Raw genomic sequence first — 19,461 nt, 5'->3', positions numbered from 1 at the left:
TAATATTTCTCCAAAGGCTATTTCAGGTTGTGGGTCTCATTCCCTTTCTCACCTCAGCCCCTCTTACTGGGTCCCTCACTGGGAATGAGGTCTTTTGGGAAAGACAGAGCATCAATGCTAAGAAGGGCCTTAAGGGTATCTGGTCCAAAGGCTCTTAACCTGGGGTGCATGACCCAGGGAATTCGTGGATGGGCTGTGGGGATCTGTGAACCTCTGGACATGCAGTAGACTCTGTCCACATTTCAGGGGAAAGATCCATGGCTTTCATAAGTCCTCAAAAGGTTCATGACTTACAAGGTTAAGAACCACTGTGTATAACAGGTGACTAGTTAGTGGTAGAGCTGGAATAGAGCTTCCCATAACTCCCAGAGCACTAGTTCAGTATCCACAGTGGCGGCAGTGGTGACATCAGAGGGAGACATTTGGGCAGAAAGCCCAGCACAGTCTTGGGCTCTTGTGCTTCCCACGGTTTATTGCACCCTGGCACACACAGACGAGGACCTCCTTAACACATGAAAGGCACAGGGAGGTGAATGGAGGCCACTTCTTAGGCCAGAGGCCCCATCCTCCCAAGGCCCATCCCCATTATCCTGACACCTGTAGAGGTGAACATCTTTGGGCACACCTGTGACACAAGACCAATTTGAAAGCTGCTAAGACGCTAGACTCTGCCGGCCACAGCTGAGGGACTTGGAAATCCATGAAGCCCCACTGCAGATTAAGCATCTCTAATCCAAAAGTCTGAAATCCAAAGTACTCCAAAACTTTTGAGCACTTTATTTAAAATTTGTATAAAATTATCTTTAGTCTATGCAGAAGGTATATATGAAACATAAATGAATTTCATGTTTTGATTTGGGTTCCATTCCCAAAATATCTCATTATGCACATGCAAATATTTCAAAATCCAAAGTCAGAAATGTTTCTGGTCTCAAGCATTTTGGGTAAGGTATACCCAATCTGTACTGACTTTGGAAAATCTGAGATCTCCCACCCCCTACTAAATAAACACATGAAAGCCTGTGTCCAAATTACTATGTTGCTGTGATTTAAATTATCTCTCCAGGAGCCTATGTGTCCATCTTTCTGGTTATTTAATTAAACTGTCTTCCTCCTCCAGGAAGCCCTCCTTGCTTAGCCTCTCCATTCCAATCACTTCTTAGCATTGCTGCCCTAGGCTGCCCTTCCCTGATTTACATGAGTATGTATCTGTCTCTTCCAGCAGCCTGAGACTGCCTCCAGAGCAGCCTCATCTGAGTTGGCCTGCAGCTTCCCGGCAAGAGTCCTGCACACTTGCTGGGAAGAAATGGAGGGTGGCACATCCTCACTAGAGGGTGGAACATTCGGAAAGATTGACAGACTGACAGAAGCATACCTCTGACACCACTCAAGGACAGTTTATTGAACATACAGCAGAAATTCAGAGTATTTAACTTAAGCAAAAGAGGAACTAGTTGCCGCCATTCTTAGGAATATTTACACTCTGAGCCACGACATCTGGACTAGGCAGTACCACCCAGGGACAGAAAGGCAAGCTCCACTCACTGAGCTCAGCTCATGGCACCAGAAATTGAGAGTCAGAGGCTACGTAGGACACAGCTTCAGAGAGATGGCCAAAGACAAATCACATACCCACTGTCCTGACAAAAGGCAATGTAATTACGCTGCTCTCATCAAAAAGAAAGGTGACATTGACAGTCCGTTTGTTAAAGAGGCAGTGACATGCCATGGAAAGAGCATAGACCCTGGTGTCGGCCAGGTGCGACTCTGGCACGTAGATGGGTGACTGGGGCCAGTTCTGTAGCCTCTTGGGATCAGGCTCCCAGTCTGTTCCAATGATGCTGATCACATCTTCTTTGCAGAACTGGATGAGAATTGGAGGCAATGCGTCTAGGGTGCCTGGCATCTAGCGAGTGCTTGACAAATGATGGTAGCTATTGTTGATAATGAAGGAGGTGGTTGGGTGACACAGGCTGGCAGAGAATCCCCAATACACCTTCTCTTGACTTTGCGGAGATGGGTGCAGCTGGTGGTCTACAGATGTACACATGGTGTCCTAAATATTGGCGTCATCCTGCAAAGTTGTTTCTGGTGGAGCAAGTAAAGGCTGTCTAACTTCTCACCACCTGGTTACAGGTCTCAAGTCACCCCACCGTGCTGGCAGGGGATGTAAAACCTCTCAGGCAATAGCTAATTTGGCCTAAGCACAGAACAAACCAGCCCCTCCCCTGTCCTCTCTTGCTCCTTCCCTCTCTCTAGGGATGATCACCGCTTCCTTAGGGCCAAGAAGGTTATAATGGCTTGTGCCTCCAAAGCCTCCTGCCAGCCGAAAGCAGCAAGGAAAATGACAAGTCGTTAGTCCACATGGGACCTAAGGAAACAGGGAAGGTGACTGTGTCAATCAGAGTTTGAGAGTAAAAGCTAAACCATGATGCGGACAGTCGAGTGTACTACAGATGGTTTTAAAACTCAGGGGCTGGGAACTTGGGTGTGGCAGACACCTTTGGGAGTGGCGAAGTCACCTCTTCTTCCAGGTGCTGAGGTGGATGAGGCCATGGGTCTAGCGGGTGGCTTTCCTTGCTGGGGTGCTGCCTGTGGTGTTCTTGCTCTGGGAGTCCTTGAGGTCTCCCCCTCGCACCTCTTTGGTCTTGGTCTGCCCGCTCTGGGTGGTGCCAGAGCTGCCTGCCACAGTGCTGGCCCCAAGGTCAGCACCCGCAGAGCTGGGGTGGTGGTAGCTGTAGCTGCTGCTGCTGATGACGGCTGAGGAGGAGGGGCCAAGAGCAGGGGAGAGGAGCAGTGTCAATCAGCAGGTAATAGCCATGGTAAAGGCTGTCCCCAAGGGCTTCTCTACAACAACACTCTATTTAATCCTCAAAATGACCCTCAGTAGTCAAGGAGCACTACAGAGATGAACTGAGAGCCTATTATGGGCCAGACTTTGTGTGAGATGAAGACCCCATAGGATAGATACAGTCCCTGCCCTCCTGGAAATTCTAGGAAAATCCATGTCCACCAACCCTTTCTCCAAATGACAACACCCTAGGGGAGAAACAGGAAGGGAAAGGGGTGGGCATGACCTCAGTCACCATTTCATAGGATGAAAAAGGAGAACATTTCCTTTGAAGCCCAAGAATCTTCCCAAGACAGTAACAGAAGCTTCTGGGTGGGGTGAGACAGTAAATGGAGGTGACAGCACTTTGTCCCAGGGTCCCTGGCTTTCCCAACCCAAGGCATCTCTCAAGATACTCACAGATGCTCACAGAGGATGGATTCTCCCCAGACATCCTGTGAGACAGAAAGTTAGAGAAAGACAAAAACTCAGTGTCGAGATTCCACTGAACCTTAATGGGCTCCTGCTTTTATACGTGCATCATTTAAACTCATCCTTATAACAACTTATGAAATTGACACTGTCACCTTCATCTTACAGATGAGAAAACAAGAGGCTTGAAGATACTAGATGATTTATTGAGACCACAGCACTAGCATGGGGTAAAGCCAATAATTAGCCCCTGCTGTACAGCCAATCATTAGCCCCAGGTCTGTCTGAGCCCCTGGTTCTCTTCACAGCAGCACATGGCCACTTATGCCTCATGGCTCATGTCCGACAACCCCCTGCAGGAAGCTGCCTCTGAGTTCATGAAATCACCACATCCCTTGCCTGTATTGGCACTAACGATGCTGTTCTCCAGGTGGCCCTTCAGCCAGACAGGAGCCACCCCAAGTCCCTTCTCACACTTTCCCCTCCACCCCGGCCACCTGCACTCCTCGCCCTCCAGCAGCTTGCGGTAGGTGGCGATCTCCATGTCCAGGGCCAGTTTCAGGCTCATGAGCTCCTGGTACTCGCGCAGCATCCGTGCCAGCTCCTCCTTGGCCTGGTGCAGGGCGCCCTCCAGCTCGTCCAGCTTGGCCCGGGCGTCCTTCAGGGCATTATCTCCCCGCTGCTCAGCATCAGCAATGGCTGTCTCCAGGCTGGCACACTGAAGGGCAAAGAACAGAGAGACCATCAGAACAGAAAATTACATTTAGCTCATACCGGTTAAATAGAACAGCACCCTTATTTTGCAGACGGGGCCCTAGGTGACAAGGAGTAAAAGCTGCAAAGTCAACACCAGAACTTTGTCTCTTCTATTTTCTATTGCAGAGGAATATTCAAAGCTGTTGTCACATGAAGCTGTGGAGGCAGTTGCATTTCAAGAGGTCAGAAAGAAATGTTGATGTTTGCCTGAGACTGGAGGCCACCAGCATCTACAGATGTATTCAAAATAGAGTACTCAATACAGAGTATTCAAAATACTCCAGGTTCAGGAAAATCATACCCGATTCCCCAGCAAGGCCAGCCCTGAGGATGAGATGGTATGCCACGGTCCCACTGCGATCAGATTCCTGCTGCAGGACCTCTCACCAGTGGGGATCCTTCTGATCTGTTAGCATCCAGATGAGTGTTTCTGGACTCCAGCACTCCGGGGAGGGTCTGCCTGAAGGCTCCCACATCTGGCCTTCCCTTAGAGCAGGAGGGTAAGGCCCTAAATTATAGGCACAACCTCAGAAGCTGGACTCTGATGAACATCTGGGGGCACTGCGATGCCTGGTGCTAACAGAGGGGGAGGAACTATGCTCACGGAATTTGTGAATCGGCCAAATGTAGAGTCGTAGAGCTGTCCCTGTGTTCCCCTGCAGAGCATGGAGGGCGGTGGGGGTACCAGAAGGAGAACAGGCTCAGATCTTGCCGCTGGGCAATTCTGTCACTAGTGGAGCAGACCTAGTTCTCACAGAGGTCACAGGAAGGATCCTCCAGCCTCCAAAATCATCTCCCCACTGATGCAGTGTTTAACATTTGCTGCTGTCAGGTAAGACAGCCCCCCTCCCCGGCCCACTAACATGGAAGTAGTACCGTGGCACAGGGCAAGGAAACCCAGGAGGGCTTCATCGACGGCTGTGTCCCTCAATCGCCAGACCATGTCCCACTCCAAGGGCAGGAACCTGGTGTGGCCACAGAGGTGCCTGATGTATACCCCCTGCACCCCACACACATTCCATGTCCAGTGGGAGGAGGAGACAGAGGGTCTGCCCTCAGAGGGGACACCCAAAGGGGACATGGAGCAGGTTCCCTGGACACAGAAAACGTCTGCAGAAGAGGAACCTGGGTTCTAATCCTAGCTCCATTCATTACCAGCTGGGGGCTCTGGGCAGGTCCCTTCCCCTTCCCAACTCAGTTGCTTTATCTGCAAAATGAGGAGTCAGAGAAATAGGTTTGAGGCTCCTCCCAGTTCTGGGCGGGGTGCCAGCTCTGATGGTGGAGTACCAAGGCAGGGTGGGAAAGGGGGACTGTGGGTGGCCAAGGGACCCCTAAGCCTGGCAGGGGAGATTTGCTTGTTCCCAAAGGGCAGGCCCCATTTCCTCATCCCAGAGCCTCCCGTGGAACCCGAGAGTTCTTTGTGGGGCTGCTGCCCACCTGCTTCTTCACGTTCCCAATCTCACACCGGATCCTCTGGATGAGCCGGTTCAGCTCCGCCATCTCGCTCCTGGTGTGTTTCAGGTCGTCACCATGCCGACTGGCTGCCAGCTGCAGCTCCTGGATCTGGTTTCCCAGAGATAGGAAGTTGGCAATGAGACAAGGGCACTGGGGAAGGGTCCTGTAAATAAGCCACCCCTGCCACCTGGCTGTTGGTGGGATTTAACGGAGCTGAAGAGGAGTGCTGGAACAGGGTCCTGGGGGCCCAGGCAAGCAGTTTTCTCCCCGACAGCCCCAAAGCAGTTTACCCAAAGCATAGTTCCATTACTCAGAGGACTCCCGGCCTTCCATTTCCTTTTGAAAGTCTTCCCGTGTGGATCAGGAAAGAGCTACAGGCTTCTCCTTCTCCCACTCGCCCCCCACCAAATTCACCCATGGCTACGCTCCTGCAAGTTTGTGATTCTCCCTCTGCCCTGTGGCAGCACACCCCCATTCCTATAACTGTATTTGTTTTACCACCTCACTTCTTTCACATGCAACAGAGAGGGACAGGTAGTTGGTGGACGGAGGAAAGAAGAGAGGGATTCTCTCTGTTGCATATATTCAATCCATACCAGTTTCATGATTTATCTTTGATAACAGGCTCTGCTGAGAATTCATTTTGTCCTTGAAGCCTTGGTTGGAACCATTCTTTCATTCAGCATGCCCACAAAAGGATTCCTCACATTCACTGTGGAGGTGACCCTTCCCAGGAAGAGAGAGGCCGCTGTGGGAAGAGACCCGTGCGGTGCCCACCTTGGTCTGGTACAGGGCCTCAGCCTCGGCCTTGCTCTTCAGGGCGATCTCCTCGTAATGCATGCGGACCTCGGCGATGATGCTGTCAAGGTCCAGGTCCCGGTTGTTGTCCATGGACAGGATGACTGAGGTCTCACTGGCATGAGTCTGGATCTGAGCGATCTCCTGTATTGAGAGAGGAAGACAGACTCAGCAACCCCCGGCTTCCCTCTTCTGCCCCATTAGTCTTCTGGGCCCATGGTCTCTGGCCCAATAGGCTGCTGGGATCCACGGCGCCAAAGTAGAGAGAAGAAGTGACCTCTGGGATGTGTCTGCAGAGCTGAGGGAGAGCAGCTCACAGCAGCAGGAACCCCTGCAAGCGGCAGGTGTCTGCGGGCACATGCAGATGGGTGAAGAATGTATTTCCCACAATTTCGCAGAATCCAAGGGTCTGTGCTTTGTAAGACCTCACTGGGTTATCTTTTCCTGCCTGTGGGCAAGGCCACTATTGTGGTCGAGATCAATTTCCTCCTGCATGTGTGGCCTCCAAGGACCAGCATCCTGCACTTCCATGGTCTCCTGGTGCAGGATTTTGACCTTTCCACCAAAACATCTTTCATTGTGTTGATCTCAAACCTCTCCTGTTGGCATCTCCCTGGAAGAGTCGAGAAGCAGTCAGGGTGAGGGTGAGGGGACAGGAGTGTCCTTACCGCATCATACAGACACTTGAGGAACTTGATGTCTTTATCCAGAGAGTCCACTTTGGCCTGAAGCTCCATCTTGACCGCGTAGGCTGCATCTGCATCCTTCCAAGAGGCCCCAGAGTCATTGGTGGATGCAATCCTCATCCCACAGCTGCCTTGCCCAACCCCTGCCCCAAAGCCACCTGATTTTCTACTTTCCACCTACAAAGGAAAGCTCACTCAATATCTATTTCTTCTCAGACTCCCTGAAGCTTTGGGAATAGGGAAAGGAGGATGTGGCAGCTCTGTTATGCCTGGAGAAAACAAAGCCCAGAGAGGTAGTAGGTTTCCTCAGGTCACACAGCAAGGCTGAGCTGGACCAGAGTTTCACAGTTCCCAGACCTGAATTCTCTGTCTGTCTCTGTCCATTTCCCGAGTGTGTGTCTTTCCTCTCCAACTCACTGGAGGCCAGGACTATGACTCGCTCCACCCTCACCAGGCGCCAGCCCCTTCCCCAGTCACCTGGGCTGAAGTCCTGAGCAGGGTTGTTAAGATGGGGGTGAGAGAGACCCTAATAAGGAGGCTCTTCCCTCCCTTACCTTCTTGAGCACCACAAACTCATTCTCTGCTGCTGTGCGCCGGTTAATCTCCACCTCATATCTGCCGGCAGGGAGAGAAGATAGCCTTAGCCCTCTTAGCCAAGGAACTTTCTCTTCCTGTTGGCCAGGCAAATGTTTGGGATGCAGGGTCCCTGCAGGGTCTCTGGGGTGAGCAGTAAGAAGCTAGTGACAGGAATAAGATATCCCTGAGTTGCCTCACTTGCCTCCTACTTTTTGCATGTTAGGAAAACACCCAGGTGACACCAGCAACTGAACCTTTCAGTGGATCAAGGAACACAGGAACTCCTTCCTATCAACCAGGCAGGAAGTTATCATCGAACAGGATAGGCCCTTCCCCCCAGCCAGAGAAGGGGATGTGAGCTCCTGACCCTGGAAGGTACACACCCATCTCCTAAAAAATAATGGCACAGAGATCAAGTGAGCCCAGAGGCAAGGGGAACATGGTCTGTGACCGTCGGGTGGGGCCTGCTCACCTCTTCTTGTAGTCCTCCACCAGGTCCCTCATGCTTCTCAGCTCCGAGTCCAGCCTCACCCTGTCCCCGGACAGCGTCTCCAGATGCTTCCGCAGGTTGCTGATGTAGCCCTCGAGGATGGGCTCCAGGTTCTTCTTGCAGTTGTTCAGGTCCAGCTGCTGCAGCAGCTCCCACTTGGTTTCTAGAACCTGGTTCTGCTGCTCTAGGAACCTTACCTGGAACCAAAATCAACAGACAACTGGAACCACAATGGGTGCAGTCATGCCCCGTGGACACACACCATTGACTCCCCAGGTTTGCCATAGATTGTTGTAGTCATTTTGCTCACGTCTTGACTCTCCACCCTTGACATTCCACACAAACTAGACCCTTTACAAGTGCTGATTTCCTAGCCTTCTGGAGAAGCCATCAGTGAGAACTCACTCAAGGAGATTCCACAGCTTTCTTCTATTGCTTGGCCCTGGTCCCAGGAGATGTCCTTCCTTATGTCTCAACTAAGGGTCTTTTCCTGTACTATGAGCCCTTCCCTCTGAACACTGCTGGATTCTATTAGACTTTCAGGTTCGTGGAAATCAGCCGTCCTCAAGAAACCCATCACTTTTTTGTCAAGGAATGGCTGCTTTTTACCCAGCTTCCCATCCTTCTCTGCAAAATCGCCAAAGAAGCCAATATATTCATGTATTCTTTTGTCTTCCGTGGCACACAGACCTACTCTCTTTCTCTAATGATGAGGAAGCCCTTCCTGAGGCCCAGCTGCACCTTTCCAGCCACAATGCACAGTCCATTCCCAGGCAGCAGGAAAATTGCTCAGGCCTCAGGGGGCTGCCTCATTCTCCTCCTATGATACCCACCTTGTCAATGAAGGAGGCGAACTTGTCATTCAGCGCCTTGATCTGTTCCCGCTCCTGGGCACGCACCTTCTGGATCTCAGGGTCCAGCTCCACGTTGAGGGGGGCCAAGAGGCTCTTGTTGACAGTGACCTGGTAGATGCCCCCAGGCGGGCACACAGATGAACAAGCAGGCCCCAGGGCCACACTGCCAAACATACTGCCAGCAAAGCCACTGGCCCGGCCCCCTCCATACCCAGAGCCAGGCCTGAAGCTGTAACCTCCAGACTGAATGCCGCCACCAGCCACATTGAAAGAAATACGCTGATTCCCTCCGAGGCTATAGAGGCTCCGACTGCCAAAGCCAGCTCCAGCCCCTCTGCCAGCTGCACAGTAAGAGGCCAGGCTACCCACAGCCTTCCTCGGCACCACTGCCGAATGCACACTGAAGTTGCCCTTGTCACCACTGGACTTGACGTTCAGTTGCCGACTCATGGTGGGAAAGGTGGAGTTGACAGAGCTGGAGAAAAGCAGTCGCCAAGGGGTAGAGAACACAGTGATGGGGCACCCAGAGTGCTGCCTCCTTTTATCCCTGTTGGGCCCAGGACACCGGAAAAGGGCGTCTCTCTACTATCTCTTTTCCCCTGCTAAAGGGCCAGGAGCCATGGGCAATTTGTAGAACAGAGATCTCCAAGTCCTTTGCAGCAACAAAGCTCTTCTGATAGCAATTGGAATATGCTGCCCTTGCAGACTGGAGTGGTCTAATTTGGAGTTTATCTGTGCTCCCTAATTAGGGACCTGAAGAGTTATCCCCTGAAGAGATCTCCTAGCTTTATTTTTCCAGTGTTACCTCCTTCTTGCTTAACTATCAGCAAGGAGCAGGGGAAATTCCTGCCTTTCCCCAGAGGAGACTCACCTGAAAAATCCCAGGTTTCTTCCCAAAAGAAACCATCTCCCTATTATAGGGTCTTGTGTGGAAGCTGGAATTTTTACGTCTGGGAAAAGAAGACATGGAAAGATGATTCTTCTTGGAAAGGTGTCCTCAAATATCTGGATCTGGGTAAGAAGCTCCAGGGTCCATCCTTGGGCCATGCTAAGGACCACAGCTGTCTAGCAATGAAGTGGACCCCAGGAAGGAAGAGGAACGACTCTGCAGCATCTGCATGACCCCCTATCAAGGATATTGTCTAGGGCCTTCTGTGTTGGGCAGGGCCTGTGTGGTAGTGACCTTGACATTGCCTTACAACGATGAGAACGTTTCCAGCCAGCTGCATTTCCTCCAGTTGGATTTTCTCTCCTGGATAAGATTATCTGTCCTACTCTAGTAGGTCAGGCAGGAGCTGGGACATAAGCCCCCACACTCCCTGGGGAAACACCCCATAGCTGAAGTCACCAAGGAAAAGGACCCCCTGAGTTTCACTCCCAGGTTCAGGGGGGGCTGTTCTGCCAGTTTCCTGGCAACTTCAGGGAGCACTCAATTTTGGAACAGGAAGTATCACCGCTTTATAGCTCAGGTAGTGTGGGTACAGTGCAATGTTAAAAAATTATTTAGGGGCTGGGCACGGTGGCTCACACCTGTAATCCCAGCACTTTGGGAGGCCGAGGAGAGCAGATTGCCTGAGGTCAGGAGTTTGAGTCCAGCCTGGCTAACATGATGAAACCCCGTCTCTACTAAAAACATAAAAATTAGCCAAGCGTGGTGGCGCATGCCTATAGTTTCAGCTACTCAGGAGGCTGAGGCCGAAGAATCACTTGAACCAGGGAGGCGGAGGTTGCAGTGAGCTGAGATTGCACCACTGCACTCCAGCCTGGGTGACAGAGCAAGACTCTGTCTACAAAAAAAAAAAAAAATTATTTCAAAACTAGGTATCGAGCAGCTGCCTTCATGCGAGACTCTGACCACTTCCTATAACTAAACTGGGAACGCTTGGCCTGTTTGGATCCAGCCGAGGGCAGAAGACAACTGCTGCCACTGTTGGGGAGGGAAAAGGAGAAGCTGACCTGGGCAGGGAGCGTGGAGCTTAGGCCTGGAACCTGCCCCAAAAGACTTTCCCCTTCACAGGGTGTTTTCCTCTCAGCCCCTAAGACAATGGTGGAAGGTTCTTCCCCAGGAACCCTGTCTCAGGGGGGCCCTCCTGGCAGGGCCTAGCCCTAGAGCACAGGAGCATGTAATTGAAGGGGTTGCTTGTGGTTTTCTAAGTCAGGTTGCAAGGGCAACAGCAGGGGTGCTGCCAGACGCTGGGTTTGCCTCCTTCCTGTGCTGGAGTGTGCAAGTCAACAAATGGTGTGAGTTCCTTGACCTGGGAGTGACTGTCCTACGGCCCCAGCCCTCAAGAAGCCTGCAGACCAATAAGAGGAATCCACACAAAGAACTTAAAGTAGAGCCAAAGCTCTGGAATAACAGAAGAGCATTACAAACCATGGATCAGAGGTGCACTGAGGAATGGCTTTTTTTGATTAGGGTTTTTGGGGATCTCCAGAAGCCAGACTTATATTCCCAACAATGCCCATGACAGGTGCTGGCTTAGAGTAGTGGCTCAGAGGTAGTGGGGCTGGAAGTATTCCTTATGGTAGTAGTAGCAATAGTGGTAGTAACATCGTTGTATAATAGTGATGGTAGTAGCAGAAAGAGTTAACACTTATTGTTCACATGTGCCAGGCGTTGTGCCAAGCACTACATGGGATGTCTCACTGACTCTCCTTTACAGTTGAAGAAACAGAGGAACTTACCCATCTCACTCAACTAGTAAGTTAGAGTTGGGCCTGGAATTCAAGTGCGTCTGGTTTCAAAGTCCACGTTCCTGACCATCATGTTATACGATAGAGATGGAAGTTAGTAGCAAAGATGCAAAGACATTGTGGTACATGTGGCAGGCATGGCAGCTGTGGGCTGGGACCCTCGTGCTTGTGTTTCTGTTGTTTTTGATTAAAGTGTGACATGAGGAGAAGGGGAGGTTGTTGCTGAACTGGGGACTTGCAAAGGGTAGCTGCTCATGATAAGACATCACTCTAGGTTCAGAGAGAAAATCAGCCACAGCAAGGATGGGCAGGGGGAAGGAAGAGACTTGCTTTTATGAGCAGCTGTTTTATTCTGGAATCCCCAGCAGCTGGCCCTTCATTGCCTGGCTCGAAGGGAGAAATAAACACAGTTCTGGCTAGCTGAGTCTTTGTGCCACCTAGCTGAGTCTTTGTGCCACCACCACCTGGCTGACTATGAGCCCCAATCTGATAGGAATTTCAACAAGAAGGCATTTACAAAGGGGAAAAGGCATGAGGCTAGATCTTTGAGGCTGGAGAAGACTTGGGGTAAACAAAAAGCAGACATCCAGGTGCCCGGGAAATGCAGCAGAATGAACGGGGTCCATCCACACTCAGAAGTGTGTGATGGGCTGGGAAAGGCCAGGACTAGGGCTAGGGGTCCTGCCACCCTTTGTATTCATTATAAAGGGTGCCTCTGTGGGCTGAGCCCTGTGCTGGAGGCTGGCCAATAAGGGTTACTGACAGTGGCGGTAATGATGGTGGCGGTGTGGCTGTGATGGAGAAGGAAAAGGTAGAGGCAGAGTAGAATTTCCTGATAACAGTGTTGTGATTGTGGCCACACAGAAGCAATCCTCCTAATTGGTTCCTAGGGAACTTAATTGCAGGGGAATTGTCTTTGGCCTGTGCAGTCAGATCCCTAGAGTTCCAGCCTTCACTGTGTTGGATACCCTTTAATTAGTAATCACACACCACACCCTGGTCTTTGAGTTCATTGGACTAATGAGTGTCCCAAGGCCTGAAGAGATTAGTTAGTTCATTAAATGTGTATAAAACTGGGCATCTACTGTGTGTTCAGCTCTATGCTAGACAGAGGGAGATATCTGAGACGCTCTCTTTCTCTTTTAGGAAGTTAATTGAACTAGAGGAGAAACAATATAAACATACAGAAGTTGTTTTGCTGTTGTTATTGCTGTAGTTTTAATTCTACATGCCTATATTGGATTATGTGCTTGAACAAGTAACTCAGACAAACTGTTCATTGAAATTCTGATCTAAAAAGAATTTTAAAAGTACATGAAAATCTACTTTTTGCTTACCCTAAATCTTCTCCACCCTTGAATTAAAAAGAAAAGGAAAAATAGAATAAAAGAGAGGCTGGGATCTCTGAGGTAGGGGCTGGGAACTGGAAAGTTGGCCAGATGGGGCAGGTGCATGGGGCATCCCTCAGACAGCGAGAGGCCCAGGCAGATTGTAAGGGAAGGCTCGACTTGGGAAGCAGAGATGGAGGCAGAGATGGCGGTGCAGGCCTAGACAGTTCCCTTCTCCCTGCAGACACTGTGGAATCATGCAAGGGTCCTGATTTCACAGGGCCAGTGCTTTTGGTTAAGGAATAGGCTCTGTGTTACAAGAGGAGGGCTTTGGAGACACAGGTACCTCAGGGAGCCCAAGGGAGCTGAGTCAATTGTGCCATAATCTCTCACCATCTTCCTGGAGCATAAGAATCCCATTCTGCAGAGCACATCTCAACAGAGGGAAATAAAAAGCAGCCCCATGAAAAATTCCAATGGCTGTAACCATCATGTCTATAGTTTGAAGACGAATAATGAAGGTTGTTTTTCTCTAGCCCTTTGGCCTTTGACTGCTCCTGGGCACAGAACAACAGTTGAGGGACCCAGATTCTGTAGATCAAGGTCATTAAAGAAAAGAGAAAGGCCAGGCATGGTGGCTTATGCCTGTAATCCCAGCACTTTGGGTGGCCGAGGTGGGCAGATCACTTGAGGCCAGGAATTTGAGACCAACCTGGCCAAAATGGTGAAACCCTGTCTCTAATAAAAATACAAAAATTAGCTGGGAGTGGTGGCACATGCCTGTAATCCCAGCTACTTGGGAGGCTGAGGCAGGAGAATCTTGTGAACCCAGGAGGCAGAGGTTGCAGTGAGCTGAGATTGTGCTATTGCACTCCAGCCTGGGGGACAAGAGCAAAACTCCATCTCAAAAAAAAAAAAAAAAAAAAAAAAAAAGAAAGAAAGAAAGAAAAGAAAAGAAAAGAGAAAGAAGCTTGAAGGATTCTTGAGATAACTTTGCGGGGACAAGACTTGGAGACAAACCATAGCACCTTAGCACTGGAAAGGTTCTAAAACTGAGTTATCTGATTTCCCTTTGAAAATAAGCTCAGTGTAGAAACCTAATACCCTCTGCCTGTCTGAACCGGTTTGAAAGGAGCCTGTGTTTCCATCTTAGTCCAAAGTTAGCTAGCCCAGACAATAGAGTTCATCTGCTTTTCCCCCATGTGTCTCCCAAAACCCTTCACTTTCCTGACATTAAATTTTCTGTGCCAGGAGTCTGATGACAGATGGGATATGCACCAGAGACATGGGCAGAGCCCACTGCTGCAATCCTGGGCTCTAGACATGGCTGGGGGCTGAGTCGGAGAGGGTGTGGAGAGTGAAGCAGAAAGCTCCGTGTTGGTGAGAGGGGGAACAGGAAACTCTGGGCACAGAGGAATAGGAAAAGCACCCCAGGCAAGATGATATGGAGTATCTAGATACTGTTTTGTAGAGTACTCAACTATTCCAGTTTTCCTAGGGCTTAGGGGTTTTCCAGAACATCCAACTTTCAGTGCTACAGAAGTTCTGGAAAGTTCTGGACTGTTCTGGAAAAAACTGGACCCTTGATCACCGGAACATCACACACCATATTGCAGAGCTCTGAGTACCAGACTCTCCAGTGGACCCTAAGGATCACTGAAGTCACGTCTACCAAGCCTGTAAAACTTAAACACTCAAGCAATCCCTGTCTCCATCCCTACTAGACCCCCTTTTCCCCTCACACACACTCTTGTTAAATGAATTCCTCAGGTTATGAGAAGAAAGCCGATGGCTGGATGGCATCAATTTTTATTTAATTCCAATCCTTCTCACTCAATGCCTGTCCTGTTACAGGCACTGTACTGAGTGAAATCCCAGACGGGCAGTCAGCATGGTCAAAATTCCCATTTCTTGGTGTCACATTAGTGTAGAGCACATTGTGCAGTAAGCCTCTATTTATTAAACACTTAGCAGAGGATGTTTAGTGACCTGAAACCTGGCAGTTTCCTTATCACCGCTAGTCTCATGGAACTTTCTACCTATACCTCTCCGGGTAAACGTAGGGGAGCTGCATCTCTGCAAGCACCCTTCTCTGAGTCTAGGACCTTCCCCACTTCTTCCCAGCATGGATATCTCCCTCCTCTCTGCTGCAGCCAAGCTCAGGATGGGCATGCTCCACCCTTCCCACCTGGAGAGAGAAACATCAGAGCAGCTTAACCAAGTTGTTGCAGGGCCCATACGGAGCTTTTATGCCAATCAGAAAAAGGCGCCCCTTCCTCTGGGCAGATGCAGCCCTTTCCCAGGGTGCATGGCTGGATTTCAGCCTCTACTTCCCCCGCACTGAGACTTAGTGCTCAGCACAACCTGCACGCCCCACCAGGGCCGCCCTGTTAGCTTGCCTAAGTCTCAGGGATGGGCTCACGTTCCACAGGTGAGTTGGAGCCTCTGGTCAGAGCTGTCCTCCTGCACAAAGGGTCATGGGAGCCTCCATGACCCTTTCCCTGAGCATTCACTGAGCATTCGCCTCCTTCTCCAGGGCTGCCTGAGCTCTGTCTGCCAGTTCCCAGGGTCTTTCCTCTCTGATCCTTGGGGAAAAGTGGTGGTCTCCCAGCTCCCCACTCACTGGCACCCACAGGGCTTGTCACCAGGAACTCTGCCCCACCTAGCTTTTCTCTGGCTTGGGGATCAGCGGGCTACTGTTCATTGTTCCAGTCTGAGTCTCCTTTTGTCTTCAGCACCTCCTGAATTGTGTCTCTCCAAGCTCCTCCATTCTTGGTTCTCTCCCTGCTCGGGCTCCTAAGGTTTTTATGATGGAACAGGCCCCTAGCCCCTGACTGTAGATCAAGCACTCTTTAATTCTCTTTCTCTGCTCCTCTTTTTTTTTTTTTTTCAAGAAAAGCTCTCTGAACTCTTTAGGACTCTACCCACCACCTACCTAGTCATCACAGGGAACTTTTCTCAGCTCCATTGCACATAGGTATGTGAAGACAAGCACCGTCTTGCCCTGGGAAGGACACGTTTCTTCCATTTGTTCATTTTAAAATTCCACTAGGCCCCCATCTGGGCACTATTTAATCCATCTCCTTACCTCAGACCCCCTCCACCTTCCCTCCAGCCACTTCAGGAAGAAATTTATATTTTCTGAGACCCCAACCCCCTTTATTACAGGATTCATTTTTGAAAGACAACAGGGAGGCTGGGGGAAATGCCTTAATCTTTTGATCTTCACTGTGAAGTTTGATGCTTGATCCACCTCTTCCTCTGCCCATTTGCAAAGCAAACAAGCCGGCTGTGCATTGGGCTGTAATTAAGCCACATCATCGCTAATGACATGCTCTCTATCTCCCATCATCAGAGCATCACACAATCCATCCAAACAGGAAGGAGAAGCCCAACCCTGCACCATCCCTGGGGAGTGCTCTAGTGGTGGGTCAGGCCTGGGGTGGCAACTACCTCCAGTGTGGAAGGAATGACCAGCTTCCCTCCCTGGGCCCACATCATATCTGAGCCTGCTGGGCCCTGGGGAAAGGTGTTAAGAAGGGACAGGAGAAGAGGAGAGATACCAGGCAGGGCAGAAGCACTAGGGGCCTGGATCACCATAGGCGATGTGGAAATTGGGAGGAAGAAACATAAAAGTAGCATGTCAAGAAGAAATAGAAGAAGTGGAGTCTTTAGAGAAAGGAGCTAGGGAAGGCTGGGTCAGTGAGGAGGGTAAGTTGCTGCTGAGGGAAGGGCTAAAAAGAGAGAGAATGGAGGATGAACCCTGAGGTTAGGGCAGGAGACTGAACTGAGCCCTTCAGAGCTCCATGAGAGACACATCCATGCAGCCCTGGCCTGTAGGTGGAAGGGATGGGTGGCCTGCTGGATACAGGGAACCTCTCACTGCTGTGGGGTGAGGGACCCTCAGCACCACCCTCACCAATGCAGACCTGCCATGGAATTTGAGGCTTGGGCAGGTGGGACCTAGGGGAGGCTTGACACTGGCACCTGAGCCTCAGGGTCAGAGAGTGAGCTCCTCCATCTGGAGCCAAGACCACAGCCAGCCCTTTTGGAAAGTTCTATCCCCCTCTCCTGCAGAAAAGGAGGCAGGAGATGTTGACACCAAGAGACCAAGTCCCCATCTTCCCAGTGTCATGGGCCCCCACTGAGGCAAATGGTGTCTTATGCAGGGCAACCAGGTTGGACACACAGCTGTGGGCTCAGGAGGCAGGTTATGAAATGAGCCAGGAGCCTGCAGATCCGAGAGTTGAGGAGAACCACTCACATCACAGGGAAAGCCGTCTGGAAGCGAGAGCCAGTGAAAGCAAGTCCTGGGTCATAGTGGCTCCCATTTCAGGGAAGAGGAACAGGGGCAGTGTGGAGCAAGGATGGGGCTGCATGTTATAACAGGGGCCAAAGAGAAGGCTCAGAGGAACCAGCAGCCCTTCCAGGAGGAGAGAACCTTCTGGAATGGATGTGGGTTGGGAGGCTGGAGGAGAATGTAATGGGACTGGAATGGAGCCAGAAGCTAGCCTGGCAGGTGTGCCTCAGGTGCGACATGGAGCTTGCTATGCACTAGTCACTGTACTAACCTCTTTGCACATTTTAACTCATTTCATCCTCACACCAACCTTTCAGGTAAATACTCTTGTTTTTCCCACGTTATAAGTGAGGAAAGAGAAATTGAGCAAAGAAACTGAGTTGCCCATATCGCAGTTACAACTGGGAAAAGAAACAAATCAACAAAAGGATTCAGATCCATACCTGGCTGACTGCAAAGTGTGTGTACTTCCACACTGGACTTCTAAGGTCCCTTTCAGTCCTGGATCCACCACGCTATGGTTCAGGTCCTGAGTTGGGAGCAGCTTTAATCTAGAACTTGGGCTGCATCTGGAGTTCCGGGAAGAAGGATGTGGAGTCTCTCCTGGAAATGGACGAATTGGAAGCAAGAAGGAGGGATTTCGGGGATAAGCCCCTGAGAGGGGTCTGCATCTAAATGGGGATGCAGTGTGGATGACTCACCAGGGAGGAGGGATAGACAAGCCAATGGCAGCTGGTTTGCAGGAGAGGAGAGACCCTCAACATCTCTGGCACTCCTGGAAGTTTTGCTAAATGTGAATGTAAGGACTGAGGGGCAGTGCAGAACAATTGTCCTTTGTCTAGTTGCCACTCTATAGGCGGCAGAAGTGGCAGAGCCTCTGAGAGGGAGATTGGAAACAGCTGGCAAAGGGCAGCTCAAACCCCAGAGCAGCTGCCAAATGGGACCTAAGCAGTCTTTAACAAGCTCCCTGTCTCCAACAATTCACATCCCTGTCACCACCTCCTCCAGGAAGCCTTTCCAGATTGTGTTCCTCTCTCAGGCCTTTCGTCCTATGGATCCCCTTGGCTGTGCCTTGCCGGTGCCTCCATGACTGGCTCATCTACTGCCTGAGAAAGAAAGAGTTCTCAGAGGAGGGAGGGGTTTGCACACAGAGCAGGCAGGGCTTAGGAGAGGGGGTCTTAGTTGAGTCATGGGGGCCCTCACTCCAAGGACCTCTGGATCAGCACCAAGATTTTCAGGAAAAGCTGTCTGAAGGCCTCAGGTTCTCTAACTAGAGGTGTGGAGGTTCAGGCAGCAGGCAGCATCAGCCCCTGCCCCCTCCTCCTTCCTGTAAGAGGGGAGGCCAGAGAGGAGAGGAAGAGGAGACAGGAGTCAGGCCCAGGCAACACAGAGGCTGGGGCCAGCCTGGGCACGCCAGGGAGTGAAACAGCATCCCCTCCCACTGGCAGCTCCGCAAGGGGCGCAGAGCCTGTCTAGGGTCATCCTACACCCTCCCTGCTGTAGGGAAGTCTTTCCTCCAGAGTCACAGGGATGGAAAGTGCAGTATCCAGGACCGATGGCAGAGGGCAGTGTGTGCACAAAATAGAGGCACCGAGGGTTTTCCCCGGCTTGGAAATGAACAGCCAGTGACCAGATAGGAATGTATTTTAGTTAATTAGTTAGTTAATTTAGTTAATGGACTCCACCCCTCACTTATCCCATCTCGGCCAGGGCAAAGTCCTGCTGTTGATCCACACTCCTCGGACATGAACCAGCCCACAGCCGGCAAACACAGACTTATGCTTTGAAAATACTAATAATAACAGTGAGCATCTACAGGTGGCAGACTGTGTTCCAGGCACTGGTTTACTTCCCTTATCTCTTTTCCTATTCTCTGATCTCCTCTAAGGTGAGTTCTTTGAAAGGTAAGGAGGTGTCGAAGCCAGGAGCATAGACTCCAGAATCAGACTGGAATTCAGTTCTTCCCATTTACTAACCGAGTGACATTTGGTTAGTTACTTAACTCCTCTGAGCTTCAATATCCTCACAAGTTAAATGGACATTATAATAATCACATCTTATAAAAATAATGCATGTCAGATTGTTGGGAGAATTCATTGAGTTACCAGCCGTAAAGAGTTGAGCAGAGTGACTGCTGAGAACGGCTTCTGGTGCACAGAAAGCACTTCGCAACGACCAGCTTGTATTCATCTTCTTTCACAGGTGCAGGACCTTGCACTAGGCCACTTCTGACAATTAGAAGAGCCAGACTTCAAAACTTGG

General features: G+C 50.6%; 1 protein-coding gene across 1 annotated transcript; it reads right to left on the bottom strand.

Annotated features, from left to right (window-relative positions):
- Nucleotides 1–1,373: 1,373 nt before the first annotated feature.
- Nucleotides 1,374–9,456, bottom strand: LOC105474310 (keratin 74). Its single transcript, XM_011728884.2, has 9 exons — nt 8,857–9,456; nt 8,006–8,220; nt 7,512–7,572; nt 6,940–7,035; nt 6,251–6,415; nt 5,456–5,581; nt 3,760–3,980; nt 3,251–3,285; nt 1,374–2,760 (listed from the first exon to the last, which is right to left on the bottom strand). The coding sequence occupies exons 1-9, from the start codon at nt 9,325–9,327 to the stop codon at nt 2,561–2,563; spliced, it is 1,590 nt and encodes a 529-aa protein (XP_011727186.1). The 5' UTR covers nt 9,328–9,456; the 3' UTR covers nt 1,374–2,560.
- Between the last annotated feature and the right edge of the window lie 10,005 nt (nt 9,457–19,461).

Source organism: Macaca nemestrina, chromosome 10 (assembly GCF_043159975.1).
Source record: "Macaca nemestrina isolate mMacNem1 chromosome 10, mMacNem.hap1, whole genome shotgun sequence".
NCBI classification, from domain to species: domain Eukaryota; kingdom Metazoa; phylum Chordata; class Mammalia; order Primates; family Cercopithecidae; genus Macaca; species Macaca nemestrina.
The sequence above is the reverse complement of the archived record's forward strand: the minus strand, read 5'-3'. Positions and strand labels throughout refer to the sequence as shown.

Excerpts from the sequence above, each read along its gene's own strand:
- LOC105474310 (XM_011728884.2), bottom strand. The coding sequence starts at position 9,327 with ATGAGTCGGCAACTGAACGTCAAGTCCAGTGGTGACAAGGGCAACTTC. Across the intron at positions 7,573-8,005 it reads GTGGAGGACTACAAGAAGAG|ATATGAGGTGGAGATTAACC; the intron begins GTGAGCAGGCCC and ends CCCTGCCGGCAG. Across the intron at positions 5,582-6,250 it reads AGGCCCTGTACCAGACCAAG|ATCCAGGAGCTGCAGCTGGC; the intron begins GTGGGCACCGCA and ends CTGGGAAACCAG.